Source organism: Corythoichthys intestinalis, chromosome 2 (genome assembly GCF_030265065.1).
Source record: "Corythoichthys intestinalis isolate RoL2023-P3 chromosome 2, ASM3026506v1, whole genome shotgun sequence".
In the NCBI taxonomy this organism is placed as follows: Eukaryota; Metazoa; Chordata; class Actinopteri; order Syngnathiformes; family Syngnathidae; genus Corythoichthys; species Corythoichthys intestinalis.
Genome location: NC_080396.1, coordinates 38,333,260 through 38,348,502, shown reverse-complemented (window position 1 = coordinate 38,348,502; position 15,243 = coordinate 38,333,260). Strand labels below are relative to the sequence as shown.

Sequence of the window (15,243 nt, the reverse complement as noted above, 5' to 3'; positions counted from 1 at the left end):
GCCTGGGTCGAGTATGCGCACAACACGCTGCCAAGCGCTTCCTCTGGTTTGTCCCCCTTTCAATGTTCATTAGGTTACCAGCCCCCCCTGTTTCCGTCGCAGGAGATGGAATGTGCTGTTCCATCAGTTCAAGCCCACATGCGCAAGTGTGCCAGGGTCTGGAAGACTGCCCGCACGGCCCTGCTCCGCGCAGCCTCAAGCTCCAAAGCGCAGGCCGATCGCCGCCGCACACTTGCGCCCACCTACAACGTCGGACAGCAGGTCTGGCTCAATGCCCATAACCTCCCCCTCAAAGTGGAGTCCAGAAAACTGTCGCCGCGTTTTGTGGGTCCGTACGAAATCGTGGCAATCGTAAACCCAAGCGCTGTCCGCCTCAAGCTTCCTGCCTCTCTTCGAGTCCACCCCACATTCCATGTGTCCCAAATAAAGCCAGTCTCATCCAGTCCGCTGTCTCCTTCGGTGCCAGCTCCTCCTCCTCCCCGGCTCATCGATGGGCATCCCGCCTTCACTGTCAGGAGGCTGCTGGACGTCCGCCGACGATGTCGGGGTCTCGAGTACTTGGTGGACTGGGAGGGTTACGGGCCTGAGGAGCGCAGCTGAGTCCCCGCCCGCCATGTGCTGTGTCGGTCCCTTATCCGTGACTTTCACCGTCGGAACCCTGGTCGGCTGGCTGGTGCGCCAAGGGGGGGTACTGTTAGGGCCTCAGTCTCCTGAGCCCTGCTCCTCCCTGTTTGTGTGTGTGTGTGCGTGCGTGTGTGTCTTGATTGCAGGATTGGGCAGATGGGTGAGCCTGGGACCAGGTGCAATCGATCATCGTTAGCAGCCTACTTAAGCCAGTCCCTGGCATCACTTCATCGCCAGATCAACTACTCTACGAGTTTGTGACGCTAGCATTTGCTTTGTTCCAAGTATTTCTGATATTCTACTCACTCTGCCTTGCTTACAGATTCTATGTTACTCGCCTGCCTTGACAACTTGCCTGGTCACTCAACAACTGCCGCCTGACTTTTTGGACACAGACCATCTTTATATTCTGCAATAAACAATTGTTAACTCTGCCACCTTGCCTTCCTCTCTGCATCTGGGTCCCCCGCTCACCCAGAAACGTAACAGGGACATGCATAGCCTACATGGTGCACAACAGTTTGGTTGAGCGCGGTGCATGTGATGGAAAGCAGAAAGTCAGTGGAAACTTTTAAATGGGTATTTATTGTGTAATTTGAGCAATACGACTGGAAGTACTCCACCAATTCTGAGGTGTGCCGTCCGCAGCAGCTAACGTTACTGTTTAAATTGAGTGACTCTGGGCTGCTGCTGAGGCGTGTAAACAGCCAGTAATGGTGGCAATCAGTAGAGTCCATCGCAATTCGGATTAGCCAATACGTATTAGGGAAAAACTCATCAGCAAGCTATCCAATAGCTTGATAATGATCCTGATTGTTTTTTTCAGGTTTGTTGAAGGAGGGAGACGTGGAAAACAGACTGGTGCCCTCGAGGACTTGAGTTGGTGACTCCTGCTCCACGTAGTCTTTTCTCCTAATAATGTATTTCATTTACTTTTATTTCTTAAATTTGCACATTAATTTCATTAAACTATTTTGCACTGTAGTTTAAAGTGCACGTGACACGAAAAAGCATATTTCATAATACATGCGGTATTTTATGCTCCTGAACAGAGGTTGCGCTAGACTTTTTCGTTGTCTGTCATTTTGACTGACAGGGTCATAAAAATCCGGTCACAATCTATTTTTACCAGTCACTTAAATTTTTAAAATGACTATATCTTGATGCATAATATAAAGTAACATTAGTGCAGTCATGGATTACAGTGAGCAGGCCAGTGCTGTGTTTCCATATGTATTTTTATTATATTATGTATATACGGGATATATATATATTCCCCCCCCCCCCAAGTGGGACCTTCAATGATCCTAATACATTTAATAATAAAATATATAATTCCATTTTTTATATATATATATACTTTAATGTATTATGATTACTAAATAAAAATGCACGTTGATACGACGCACATAAAGGCAACTTAAATTTAAAAAAAAAAATCGTTAGAAAGTTGTATGGACTTACAATCCGCTAGCTTGTTGTTTCCTGTTGTCTTCCGAAATACACCTGGGTGATGGCGCGTCAAGTGTTCCTTCATAGCCGATGTGCTACCGTGGTATGCGAGCTCAGCTTAGCAAAAAGAGTACACACAGTGGTGGCACCCTCCATATTTTCCTTGAAATAATTTCAGGCTCTGGCTAGTCTGGTCCGCTTTTTTGGCTTTATGCCGCTTTCACCGTGTGACCAATTCTGCCCTTCTTAGTAGTTGGCGGTGTTTTCAACTGCTCGCCGCAGTGAGGAGTGAACCGGCGATTCACTTGATTCGTTGTCATCCTTCATCCTCCACTGCACCAGTCCCTCTTTTTTCACCTCTTTTATCAACACCATCGTCGTTTTGGGGCTTTTTGAAGAAACTTCGGACACTCAGTTGCCTTGACATTTTTCCAAGTAAGGCCAACGACGTCATGCATCAAGAGAGACAATAGCTAATTAATATGCTCGCTCGCCACCCTGTGGTCTGGGGTGTGAATTGCAACCTGTCAAAGTGACAGATGGACTTCATTTTTTTTCCGTCACCGTTTTAAAAAACCGGTCAACGACGGAAAATATTCGGTTAACGCGACCCCTGCTCCTGAATGATATGGACCGCTTGGATGTGTGTGGAAGCGATCGCTATATTTATTTAGTTTTTTTAATCCCGCGCCATGAAAATGAGTGACTTCCGGCTTCGGTCTTGCATTGAGGAGGAGGGCGCTGTGACATGTACGGTAGAAAACGTCCTCTTCACGCTACAGTGTACTGTTGTGTATGAGGACGAAGGATTCAGCTGATTTTGCGGATTAATACGTTTATTTTTCGCATCACGCCAGCCAAACGGCTGCAGAAAAATCATTCTGTATGAGGGAGAGGCGTATGCGCCTTTTTGGAGTTTTAAAAGGTTCCCATTCACCGTGGATATTGGTCAAAACAAGCCCGACTACAGTTGGACCATTGGACTTACGAGGAAGTGAGTAAACATCTTGTTTAGTATTATGTCAAATATTAATACAGCTATTACAAAATAAACACTACAAACTTTCTTTAAATAAAGGACTACTTACGTTTGATCATTGATAGGCATGTAAAAAGCTCTCCTCATGCACATTAGCACGTTAGCTGCACAACAACTGCAGCCACCATCCTCCGGGGAACGAACTGTAAATTGCTCTCCGCCGGGCGGTTTGCCGATCCACGAAGACAATCGACAACTCAGTCATCATGTCAAATAATCCAGGCGAGTTATGTGTGATTTTACGCTTCGAAGACTTTGAAACGTCACTCGGTTCGGGTTAGCATGTCGACTAGCTGTCACGCCTTTTGGTTTGTTTACATTCTCCGAAGCCGGGGAAGGGAAATGACATACAGTATGTCCGATTTAGGTGTCATAAAATATCGTTCGGGAGGTGCGACAGTAACGGTGAAGTCGACAGTTTTGACCATTATGGAGTAATTTTGCCATGTCGTCCTGAATAAATGCATTTTTATTTTTTCATATTCCATTTAGCACAAGACTGTTATTTGTGTCATTTGTGTCATGACCATGCCATTTATTTAGCAATTGGGGAAAATACTTGGATAAAAAGAATATCTTGTAAAAATATTAAAGTAAAGAGACAGAAACAATGACATTTTGCAGCTCTCTTCGTCGCGTTTTCCTCGTTGTGAATAGTTTCCCCTCGACGGGCTGACTGATCCTTCTCAAGCCATTTATATAGATATTGGGGATAAATACTTGGATAAAAAGAATATCCTGTAAAAATATTGGAGTAGAGAGACTGAAACAATGACGTTTTGCGGCTCTCTTCGTCACGTTTTCCTCGTTCTGAATAATTCCCCCTCAATGGGCTGAATAGTAAAACCGATGAGCCCAGTCTACCGCTGACGTCATCCACCTGTTGGGGACGCTAAAGCCCTATAATGGTAGGCGTGGCTAATCAGCAGATTAAAAGACTAATTTCTCATCATCTGCGCTTTGCTAAATTGTTGTATATAGTCGAATCGTCTCAAAATATGATTCAAATTCACATAATAATGCCATTTAAGACTTTTTTTCACATGTCGTATGCTCTTTAACATTCTATAACAGGGGTCTCCAACCCAGTCCTCAAGGCTCACTGTGGGTGCTGGTTTTTGTTCCAGCCGATCCAGCAGAGACATTGAACCAATGAGGCTTCTGCTAAAACAAGCCACACCTGACTGCAATCAACTGATTGCACTTGTAAAACACCAGATTGGGGAAAAAGTGTTGTCATCTTGTTTGGTAGGAATGAAATCCTGCACCCACAGTGGGCCTTTGTGGAATAGGTTGGGGACCCCTGTTCTACAACATAGCGCTCCTGTGGGGTTCAAACATCTATGGTGCAGCATTTTTGCCTTATTTTTATCTTAAACTGAAAGATGCTTGACACACTCATATTGTTCACTTTTCAGTTAAAACTGTTCTTAAACTAATGTTGTTTTCATATTACTTATTTTGGACTGATGCCCTCGTGTTCTTCACTCATCAATTAATACTGTCCTGTACTAGAACTCATACTATGAGGAAAAAATGTTTGCACGTAATTCATATTGGGCAGACAATTTGTTAAATGTAAAACTTAATGAGTAAATTGTCAATAAAACAGTTGACAATCAAATGTTTCTCTTGTGTGCAATGACTTTAGGGTAAAACAAACCTTAACAACAATAGTAATAATTAAGTTGATATTTATTCATTAAAAAAAAACATTCAGTAAAATATACAATACAAATACACTACAATCATGAGTAAATAATATTCGATTTTAAAGGGTACTAAATGATACAATCTGTTCCAAAAGGTTGAGTAAACCTACCCATATTATTTGAGTATAATATTGTTGACCCATTTAGGTAATATTTACTAAGTAAAATTGGCTAAACTTTACACTATCAAACTGATTGTAAATTGTTACTCAATTTTATTGAGTAAATTCTATAGGTTTTTTAAAAAAAACATTTTTTTTTTAAACAATGTAGTACTGCTACTTCAGGAGAATTTTGCTGCTTAACAAAAACTAATGAGAATCAAAATAAACACACACAAAAAAAAAACATATTTGAAACTCACCCAGAGGGAGTGAGACTGAGTGTGTATAGTAGAAAGTGAATAATATGATCAAAGAAAACTGCAAGCTCCCTTGTTTGAGTATAGGCACACAGATACACTGTTATAACAACAATGCAGGTTTATTTATTATATTTTATTATTATTTTATTATATTATTCTATTTAATTATTTGCTAAAGCCAAACATAAAATTAGTTGTTTAGAGTGTGTGCCGTGTTGTAATGTCACTAAGCAGATTTACTCATTTTGTTGGTTATATTGTCGAGCTAAACCACAGTGAGATTATCAGGATCTTCAAAACATGGCACAAAGGAAATTGCTCCTTTAAAGAAGGAATAATTCTCATTTGCACTGTTTGTATTTTGTTTTGACTGTTACAATGTTTTGTTGACCCTTGCTAAATTACTGTAAAATGTAGGGTGCCCAATTGATAGTTACCACTGTTTAGACCATTCCTTGAAATGAGTTTACCTGAGTTCTAATCTGACTAATTAACTGCAGGTAGCTGTGTTTTTGGATCATTCACAAGAAGTCACACACACGTGCGAGGGCACACACATGACGCTTGCATGCGGTGATTTCCTATGGGACTTTTTAAATTCCATTAGGCAATAATTCCTCATGAGACTTTTTAAATTCCATTGTTTCAAACTTTCCACTGCCCTTCCCTGTCATAATTGAACCAGAGAACAATGCATTTGGCATCCTGTCACCTGTTATATCTCTTACCTGCTTCTTGTCCCGTGACACCCATTTGGACTCAATAGAGCCCAGAGTTAAATTTGGCAGCATGTGATTCAAGACCTTGGCCAGGAAAACCTGCAAACATTGAACAAACAAAAATAAATTCGACAGCATTTTCAACACTACACCAAAAGGTTCAGCAAGAATGTGAACATCATCCAGCCAGAAGAACATGTATTGTAACTTGAATGTTTTGGTTTTAATTTATCTCTCCAATTATAAGAACAGTAACACCTACTATTAGCAATAAAGAGAATTCTTTTAATATTTTGTTTATTAAATTGTGTATTAAATTATGTGAGAAAAAAAAATCAGTAGACAAGTAACATGTTTGGAAAAGTAATTTGTAAATAAGTGGGAGCATTTGAGAACTATTCTACTAATCACCTTGTTAGGAAATCATTTACAGTTACTAATGAGTTAATACTGGACCATAATCTGACTTGTAATGGTTCTTCCAGCAAATGTACAAATGTATTTCCTCAAAGCATGAAAAAAATTGGACTTTGACAGAGCTGAAAGGGATTTTTTTCTGATTTTAGGCCAAAAGATCTTTTGAACCATATTTGGGAAAAAAAAAAAAAAACAGTGATCCTGTCTGGCAGAAGAATAATGTCTAAAGGTTTGGCAGTACAAAAAAAAAAATAATTAAAGAATGGAAAAGTATTACATGGAATAAAATGTACCTTGAACGGTGTGGCTGAATCAGGGTTCATCTGGACCATTGGACCAATCAGAACAACTCCAGTAAAATCAGAAGGCCTCTCGCAGGCTGTGAGGATGGATATAGCGCCACCCTATGTGGAGTACATCATGGAGAATGTACGTATTAAGAATGGCAATGGCATTCAAAATTTAGATTTATTTTCTCTGTACGGGCATTTTGACTATAATTATTGTATTGGACTTCACTAGTTAATGTATCTATGCTGTCATAATTTGTTTACCTAAATTGTAAATACAACAAAGATCGGATGTAACTGAGGCTACATCCACACCAGGATGGAAACGTGCATGAAATTATAATTATTTAGCCATTACCCCATTTTGTACACACAAACCTATCCTTTCTTTAGATATTTTTATTTACTTGGGATAGTTAGCCATCTAATTTTTTAATATTCAGGTCTCTCAGGTAGTGTAGAAATGTTCCCCACTTATAAAATGTTTACGGAAAGTAAGTGATGACATAAAACTCACTATACAGAGTAAACAGGAGCGAATGCTGCATGTGAAAGTGCTTGTCAAGAATAGGTAAATATTAATGAGTGTGTTTTGTCTGGGATACATTAGGGGACCTTCAAACAACTCAGTTTTGCTTCAATTTGTCTAAAGCTGTTGTTCATTTGGAGTAAGGGAGACAACGAGAATGCGAGCTCCCATGGATGTGCTAAAAACAAGTTCTATGTATTGAACAGTTTCTCGACCTGTAAATCAGTTGTGTTCATAAAGGTCCTTTTCTACCATCACCGTTGCTGAATACGTTCAATAAATAAGACATCAGCCAAGGCAAGAAAACGTGTCAAGAAAGACAAAACCATTTCACAATATTTGATTTTTTTTATTGTAACCTGGCAAGCCAGAGTGATTGTTCCATACATCCGCTATGGATATATTCCACATATAAGTCTGGGAAAGATCCAATCGAGACCTGTTTCATAGGAGGAACCTTAAAAAAATATGCTGCGATCGGATGATGGCTCTTCATGTCACACTTGTGACAACATCGTTTTCCATTAAAAAGAGCTTGTAGTGATTTTCTTTGCTCTTCTTTTAATGAGGAAATTTAAGTGTATTTCACACAAAACTAATTTGTGTTTAATTTACCTTGAGATGTGACAAATATATGTATAATATATGTATATATATATACAGTATGTATACTGAAACGTTCTGCATGTAGTCACTCACGAGATTCGTTGTAGGAAGGAGCAGGTTTTTAAGTTAGACAGTTCAGATAAAGTCAGCTCATGTGGATGCATGAAAGTTGTTTGACCAGCAGCACATGGACTATGTTTTTCTGTTTCTTAATTTTCATTTTAAAGTTCAAAGACAAAGTCGTCCTGTTGTGAGTTTGCCTGGCTACAAGGCAAGGGGCGAAGGTTTGGTCTCAACATTGGTAGGGACGATAAAACAGCACAACCTGCATGTACACTTTTTGCTGGGGATGGGACATTAATAAGACCAAACAGATTAGGTGAACGGGGCAAAGGGCCACATTTCTCATGAATATGAACCTAATTAATTAATGGGCTAAATGATCAATGCAAAATAAATCCGTATCGACTAATAATAACTTTTACTTGCATTGGTTCAGGTGATCCACTGTTCGATTCAAACCTTTGTTTTCAAAAACTACTAAAGATACATTTTGAAAACTTCCAGAATAAATGTCTGGTTTTTATTAGCAAACATAAACATAATGAAAATAATTCACTTAGCAATGGTATGGTCCATCCTTAAAACATATGGGAAGACAGTCTAAATTCCCTATATAACGGAACTCATTAAATAATGCAAATAAGGTTGCTTAAAAGTTGGTGGGGACAATTTTAGCATCCTAAAAAGTTGGTGGTGTTATGTCCCTACCATTCATATGCAAACCTAGGCCGTTGCTTCAAGATGTTTATTTGCAATATCGCACCAACACTGACATTGAATTTTGCTCAGTTCTATGACATGTAATGTTGCCCCTTCCAATCACTGTACACAACCGCTTAACTTTGGTATCACCACATCTGCAAAAAAATAACAAAATATTAATTTTTTCTTACCGTAGTTTTCGGACTATAAACCGCAACTGACTATAAGCCCCCATCCACCAAATTTGACACAAACACGGCATTTGTTCATAGATAACCCACACTGAAATATAATTCGCAGCTGTCCTCACTGTATTATGGGATATTTACACCAAAAGATATTAACCGGCAACACTTTATTTGACAGCGCCATCATCAGACTGTCCTAAGACCAAATGAACCATCATGAAGCTGAATGGATGTAAAAGATCCGATCTAGACATAAATAGAGTTCGTGACATAATTTGCCGGATGACATGTAATGACATCTGTCATATGCATTCATTAACGCCCATGATAGTGTTATGTCATAATTATAAAGGTCTCATGGCAGTCTTAAGACACCGCAGTCAAATAGTGTGTTACATATCAAACTAAATAAATCAACAAATAAGCCGCACTGGACTAGTCGCAGGATTCAAAATGAGGGAAAAAAGTGGCGGCTTATGGTCCGAAAATTACGGTATTTTCTTATCAAAACCAAAGTACAAAGGTGAGTACATTTTCAGATTCCATTGTATTCTGTTTCATCTTCCAGCTCATCACACAACAAATATTTTTCTTGTTTCTACTGTTTGCCAAGTCATGCTGTGCAAGTTGCTCAAATGGAATTCAGCAAGCTGATGAAGTTGTTCGTGGCGGTATCTCAAGGGTTGGATGCTTCTGGTTATTGGTGAGGATTTACTGTTTAATAATATGTAATCTGTGATCACAGTGCTGTAAAACAGCATTTACCCCCTATCTTTTTATTTTTGGTTTAGATTTGATGAATTTCATACAGATATATGCCAGTAAAATGATGCCTAAACATTCCTGGACCCAGCTTTCAAAAACATATAATTGCAACAGTTAATTAATAACTTAACAAGGGAGACAATTATTTTCCCCCCGAAGGCCAGGTAGCTCTGAATTGTTTATTATTCCTATTTAAACCCACAAATTTAAAAAGCTATGTCCTGTTTGCTCGAGCTATCGCCTCATATTCACATTTGCTTGATAATTTTAAATAGCAAAGTGGCAAACCTGTACAAATATTACTGGCAACTACTTATTCATGACATGGCACAAACTAGGCCTGAACGATATTGGAAAAAACTATTGCTGCGATTTTTTGGGGGGTTGCAATATATTGCGATATTATATTGCGATATTAAAAGAAAGAAAAAAAAAAAAATATATATATATATATATATATATATATTTTTTTTTTTTTTTGCATTGAAAAAAGAAACATATTATACATATATTAGACATGTTTTTTTCAAAATGTTCCCCCTAAAATATGCTTTACAAAATGTATATGGCTAACTTTAAAAAATGATTCACTCGCATATTTTCCATTTTTAAACAAATTATGTCACAATGAAAAATATGGCGTCTGTAAAAAAGTCACGGATATCTACCTCATAACTTTCGCTAAATTGTATTTTTTTGTTACTGTCGCATTTTCCCTGCTATGATAGATGATAAATAACTTACCCGAAAAAAGAAAAATTGGGGGAAAAAAACGTTTAAAAGGGTAAATATATGAAAAAGAAAATCTCGACCACTCCTTGATGTCTGCGATTTCTGCTATAGTACCATGTTTCACCCATAAAATAAAATGAAATAATCCAGCTGCGGCCAGTCACAGCTGTGTCTTGACACTCAGTGATACATGAGACATGGAGCTTTTGGATCGAAACAAGATAAGTACGCGATAATATCTCGTTAAAGTCATGGTGTCTGTAATTCTGCTCTCGCATGCTCTCACCTCCAGCTAGGGTTTTGCTGTTTAAAAAACATTTCTTTTTTTAAAAAAAAAATGCCCTCCTGTTAAAAATTTTTCTTCCCCCAGAAAGTTGAGATTTAAAGCTTTCCAATCATGTACCACACGTGCAGATCATCGAATCATTTTTAAACAAGAATAATGTACTGTAGTAGAAAAATGCTTTGCTTTATTTAATGCTTCTGTTTAGCTACCTTGGCTGCAGAATCACTTCTAGTGTTTATTTCCAGGACACAACACAACAGGTGTACAAAGCATACCCATTCGTCAGAACACCGGCTGTCCCCAACGTTTCCACGCACACACATTCATTCCAGCGCACGCTTCCTTCATGCAACACGTGCTTAACAAGTTAAACAACGACTGAAAGATGCGGTGTGATTGAAGTCCGCCTCTGTGGCAAGATCAAACACAACCATTGTTAACTTTAATAAGCAAGTGCGCAGAGGAACAAAGACCTAGGAGAGGGAGGGAGGGAGAGGGAGAGGGAGGTTGTGTGAGTTTGTCAGTTAAGCATTCATAAAGGTAACAATGAACATTTTTAGGGGAAGTTGTCAATTTTTCTTTTTTTAAAAATAAGGTATTAGTGGCAGGGCTCGGTTCCTACCCTGCACAGTTCCTGTCCTGCACAAATGATGGTTTAACTGTAAAATAAGTCGAAATGGTCGTATGTTGAGCAGGATGTTCCTGTAAGAATACATTGTAATTTTATTAATTCGTTCCACAGCCCGAAAAGCTACACTAAATCCTTAATAAATACTGCTGGTATGATTACAAATGGCAATTACACATAGAAAAATAAATAAAATATTAATAAAAACCGGAATAATAAAATAATAAATTCTGAAATAATGTAACGGATCGGTTTATAATTAGGGCTGCAGCTATCGAATATTTTAGTAATCAAGTATTCCACTGAAATTTTATCGATTACAATCGGATGAAAAATTTTGTTTTAGGTAAAGAGCAATTATAAATATACATGAGAAAACAAGACATTTCGTCTAATACTGAACCATTTTCAGTCAATCAATGTCTTTATTTTCGGTGTACATTGTTGAAAACAGCCAACAATTGCATATTAGATGTGACTAGAAAAAAAAAAGACCAAAAAGACCAATTCACTGCTTTCACTCAAAAAACTTCTAGATCTTCTAAAAAAATCTTATTTCTTACCTAAAAATGTCATTATGCTTGATAACACACATCACTTAAAAGTTAGGTGTTTTTCCCACGTGTTTCAATTGAATTTCCATTTGTGTCAAGCTATTTTAAGTTCTAGTTAAGTTTTAAGTTAGTCTAAACTGTTAGTCCTGATAGGATTTAGAGTTTTTGCAGTGTTCGAAATAAATGTATGATACCTGCTGAATTGGAGCACATTAGGGACCAGTGCTACTTGTTGTTTTATCCAGCAATGACTACTGAGCTAAAATTGACAGTTAGATTTATTATGGTTTTATTTTCCACCTTCATCACTCTACAGCGCTATGTTTTTACAGATTAAATAAAGCCTGAATGTAAGACACGTTAGCCACGCATTGACAGTAGTCATAATTAATAGAAACCTAGCTCTCCGCAGGGCTAACGTAGAGTTAGCAAGGCGTTAATCTTATTTATTAGCGCTGAGAAGTCTACTGCTTAAAGATGGCGGCTGTTTACTAACGCCACTGAGTCTGTCATTTCGCATCAAGTTCTATATTCATGTGATATCTATGAGACACATCAGACGCTACCTGCTACTACCTTAGCATCATACGGGCATAGTTTTTAATAACGTCAGCATAGTTTGTAGCGGCTGTCGGCTACAGTGGGTTTTTTTTCTTTTTGCTTCTTCCTTTACGCATGTGACCTCAGCACGTTGTCTTGCATTAAAAGTAGTCCGGGCAAAACGTGATGCTTAGAGCTGGCCAAATTTAACGATTCCTCGAGGTAAATAAAATTACTCGGCTCATTTTTTCAACTCAAGTTGCTTGAGTTGATCCAGTATTCGTTTCAGCTCTAGTTCTAATGTGGCAGATGTGTTTTGCGTGCTGTACCTGAACGCACTGCGTCGCTGACGTGACGGAGAGAGGGAGAGTTGCAGTTGAGTTTTACTTTCTCTTTTAATGTTTTGTTGAGAACACCGTCAACTGCGGGAAATAGTAGGCGTGTTGTGTTGCACAAGTTCTGAAATAAATGATAAAAATTTGATGAAGCTAGCGATTTCTTTGGCGATGTTACCATAATCATAATTGTCATCTTAACTTATAAAGACTGGCGAACGGAGGTCGGAGGAGGATTGTGGAGATCGTCGACATTCTACGGCCGTATTGTTGAGCCAGTTCACGGATTCGCACGCAACGTTCATATTTTTCTATCATTTCCATCTTCATTTCTATGGTTAGCATCACCTTTTTCCTTGTTTCACCACCTGCACTAATCTCTCAGAACCAGAACCGCCATGCGTTCGTTTGCAGCGCTGTCATGTCGTCGTATTTTGAGCATGTCGTCGGATGTAGAAACAAATGGCGAGTCAAATTTTACATCGGATGACGAAAAGATCATGTGTCGAAGCGATCGTATGTCGAGGTACCACTGTATTACCATACAATTAACACAGTATACACCCTTGTGAGGGAGTCTTTCCTTGCTTTGATTATCATTACAATTAGCCTACTTTGTTGGTGCATGTGTTAAGCTCCAAATGCAGTAACATTATATGCTGCAGTCTCAGGACTCAGATTTCTTGCTGCACTTATTCTCCTATTATGTCTCCTTACTATGGCCATGAGTCACATGCTGAGAAGTAAATAAACTGGTGCTACACTTTTGTTGTTTTGTTAGCATCTCATTCCAACTTATGAGTTTAACGCAGCATGCTTCTTGTAGTTTCACACAGTACTCGTCAGGGAGGGAAAACCCACAGTCCAAACTGAGGCAACCAGTACTGTGCAGTGGAAAAATGTTCCAGCTTCGATTCGGCACCGAGATGTGCTCAGCCCCTCCCCAATATTTGGTAGTTTCAGCAACCGTTTCCATCGGTTACAGTTTTACTTTAAATCTATTAAATAGACTGAAATAATATTTTCCGGCATAGATTCATGCAACTTAATATGAGAGTCCTCCATAAAGTAGCTTGGATTGAATACTAAATCAACAGAGGCGATACTGAGAGCTACCCACAAAAGGAATTAAAAATGGAACAAAGACCTTGATTCAGTGAGGGAGAGATGTTAAGCGCTTCCACTGTCAAAGACAGTAAGGAAGGATTGTCTGTCTTCTAATAGGAGTGGAAAGCAAGTAGGTGAGAGGTTCTGCTGAAAAGAGCTCTGGGAAAACTACACAGAGGCCAACAAGACCATAAAACAACCGGGCTTTTGTTTAGGTGGGCGTGTATTTCCAGCCTGCTGTTTTTTGTAGTGTTGCTCTATAGACAATTGGCTCAATGTAAACAAAGCCTAAAGAAAGAGCAAGGCCGCACCTTGGCATCCACACCACTACATTGACAAATGACAGGTTTGTGACAACCATAAGCCCAAGCAATTAACACTAGTGTGGTTTCTTCACCCATAAGGAATTATCATATAAAGGTGCAAACAGGCTCATCGACAAAAAAAATGTAGCCAATCCAACACACACACAATGCGTGATGATTGAGTGCGAATGAATCCATCCTGCTCTTCTGAAGACTAATTGGCTCCAACGTTGTTTATGTGAGCATTCTTTGTCACTCGTGTGAATATTCAACAGTTGGCCATTGGCAGGCTTGCTTGCTGAAATGAGCCACTAAGCAGTTCCCACCCAAAAAACTTCTAAAGACACATGAAACGCATACTCACAGCATACCAATCAACACAGACTCCCTGTTTCTCTTGGAGTAATTCTTTGCATTAGGAGCAAAGTATGACAATGCTACTCTATTGCTATTATCATCATCAGTAGTAATAGAAGCATTAGTCCAGTTCAAGGTACAGTTAAATCCCAATCACTTAGTATTACATACTGACGAATTAAAACTGCATCGATGTTATAAAAGTATTTTGAGGTGGAAACACAGAATGCCGCAACAAAGCTAAGCATCAAATGTGGTCACACCGAGTCGTCTCCAGAGAATGCTATCACATCAGCAGCATCTCTGAAAACATTCAGTGAAATCCACAGGTGGCCTTTCATTTCCTCCTCCTTTGTGCGTCATTCTGGCAACCAATGAATAGAAATCCATACAAACAGACCAGCAGCAGCCCAAACTAATAGCAACAGGATACAGACGGAGTCAAAACACTGCGAAGCTATAATATTGGTCCTATAAAAACATGGAATTTAGGGCTGTCCCAAACGACTAATTTTCTCCCGATTAGTCAGCTGACTATTTTTACGATTAGTCGACTAATCTAATAATTCATATATATATATATATATATATATATATATATTTTTTTTAACTAATTTAGCAACAAAATTTTTGTTGACGCTTATCAATTCACAAAAAACATACTGGAACACTTAAATTATTTATTAAAGTACAAATAAACACGTAAATAACAATAATAAATCACAAATAAACAATGAGTTCAAATGCCGACAGAAATAACTAATGTAGCGTCCCGATTGAAAAGATGCTCTCTTAAACTGATGGTTTACAACTTTTATTCCATCCTTGATGTAATCACACCGTAAGAGCTGCGGTGCACACAAATAAAACAACACAATTAGAAATTAACAGAAACTTTTCACCTTTTTCCTTTTAAACCTTATTTATAT

At 38.6% G+C, this 15,243-nt stretch overlaps 1 protein-coding gene across 3 annotated transcripts in view; it reads right to left on the bottom strand.

The window, feature by feature from the left end:
- mgll (monoglyceride lipase) overlaps positions 1-15,243 on the bottom strand; it is a 74,850-nt gene that overhangs the window by 16,022 nt on the left and 43,585 nt on the right. For all 3 annotated transcript variants that reach the window (XM_057818250.1, XM_057818244.1, XM_057818237.1), the window contains 2 exons: positions 6,621-6,731; positions 5,920-6,009 (listed from right to left, as the gene is read on the bottom strand). In XM_057818250.1, the coding sequence (XP_057674233.1) occupies positions 5,920-6,009; positions 6,621-6,731 (201 nt within the window). The remainder of the gene's footprint in view (positions 1-5,919; positions 6,010-6,620; positions 6,732-15,243) is intronic.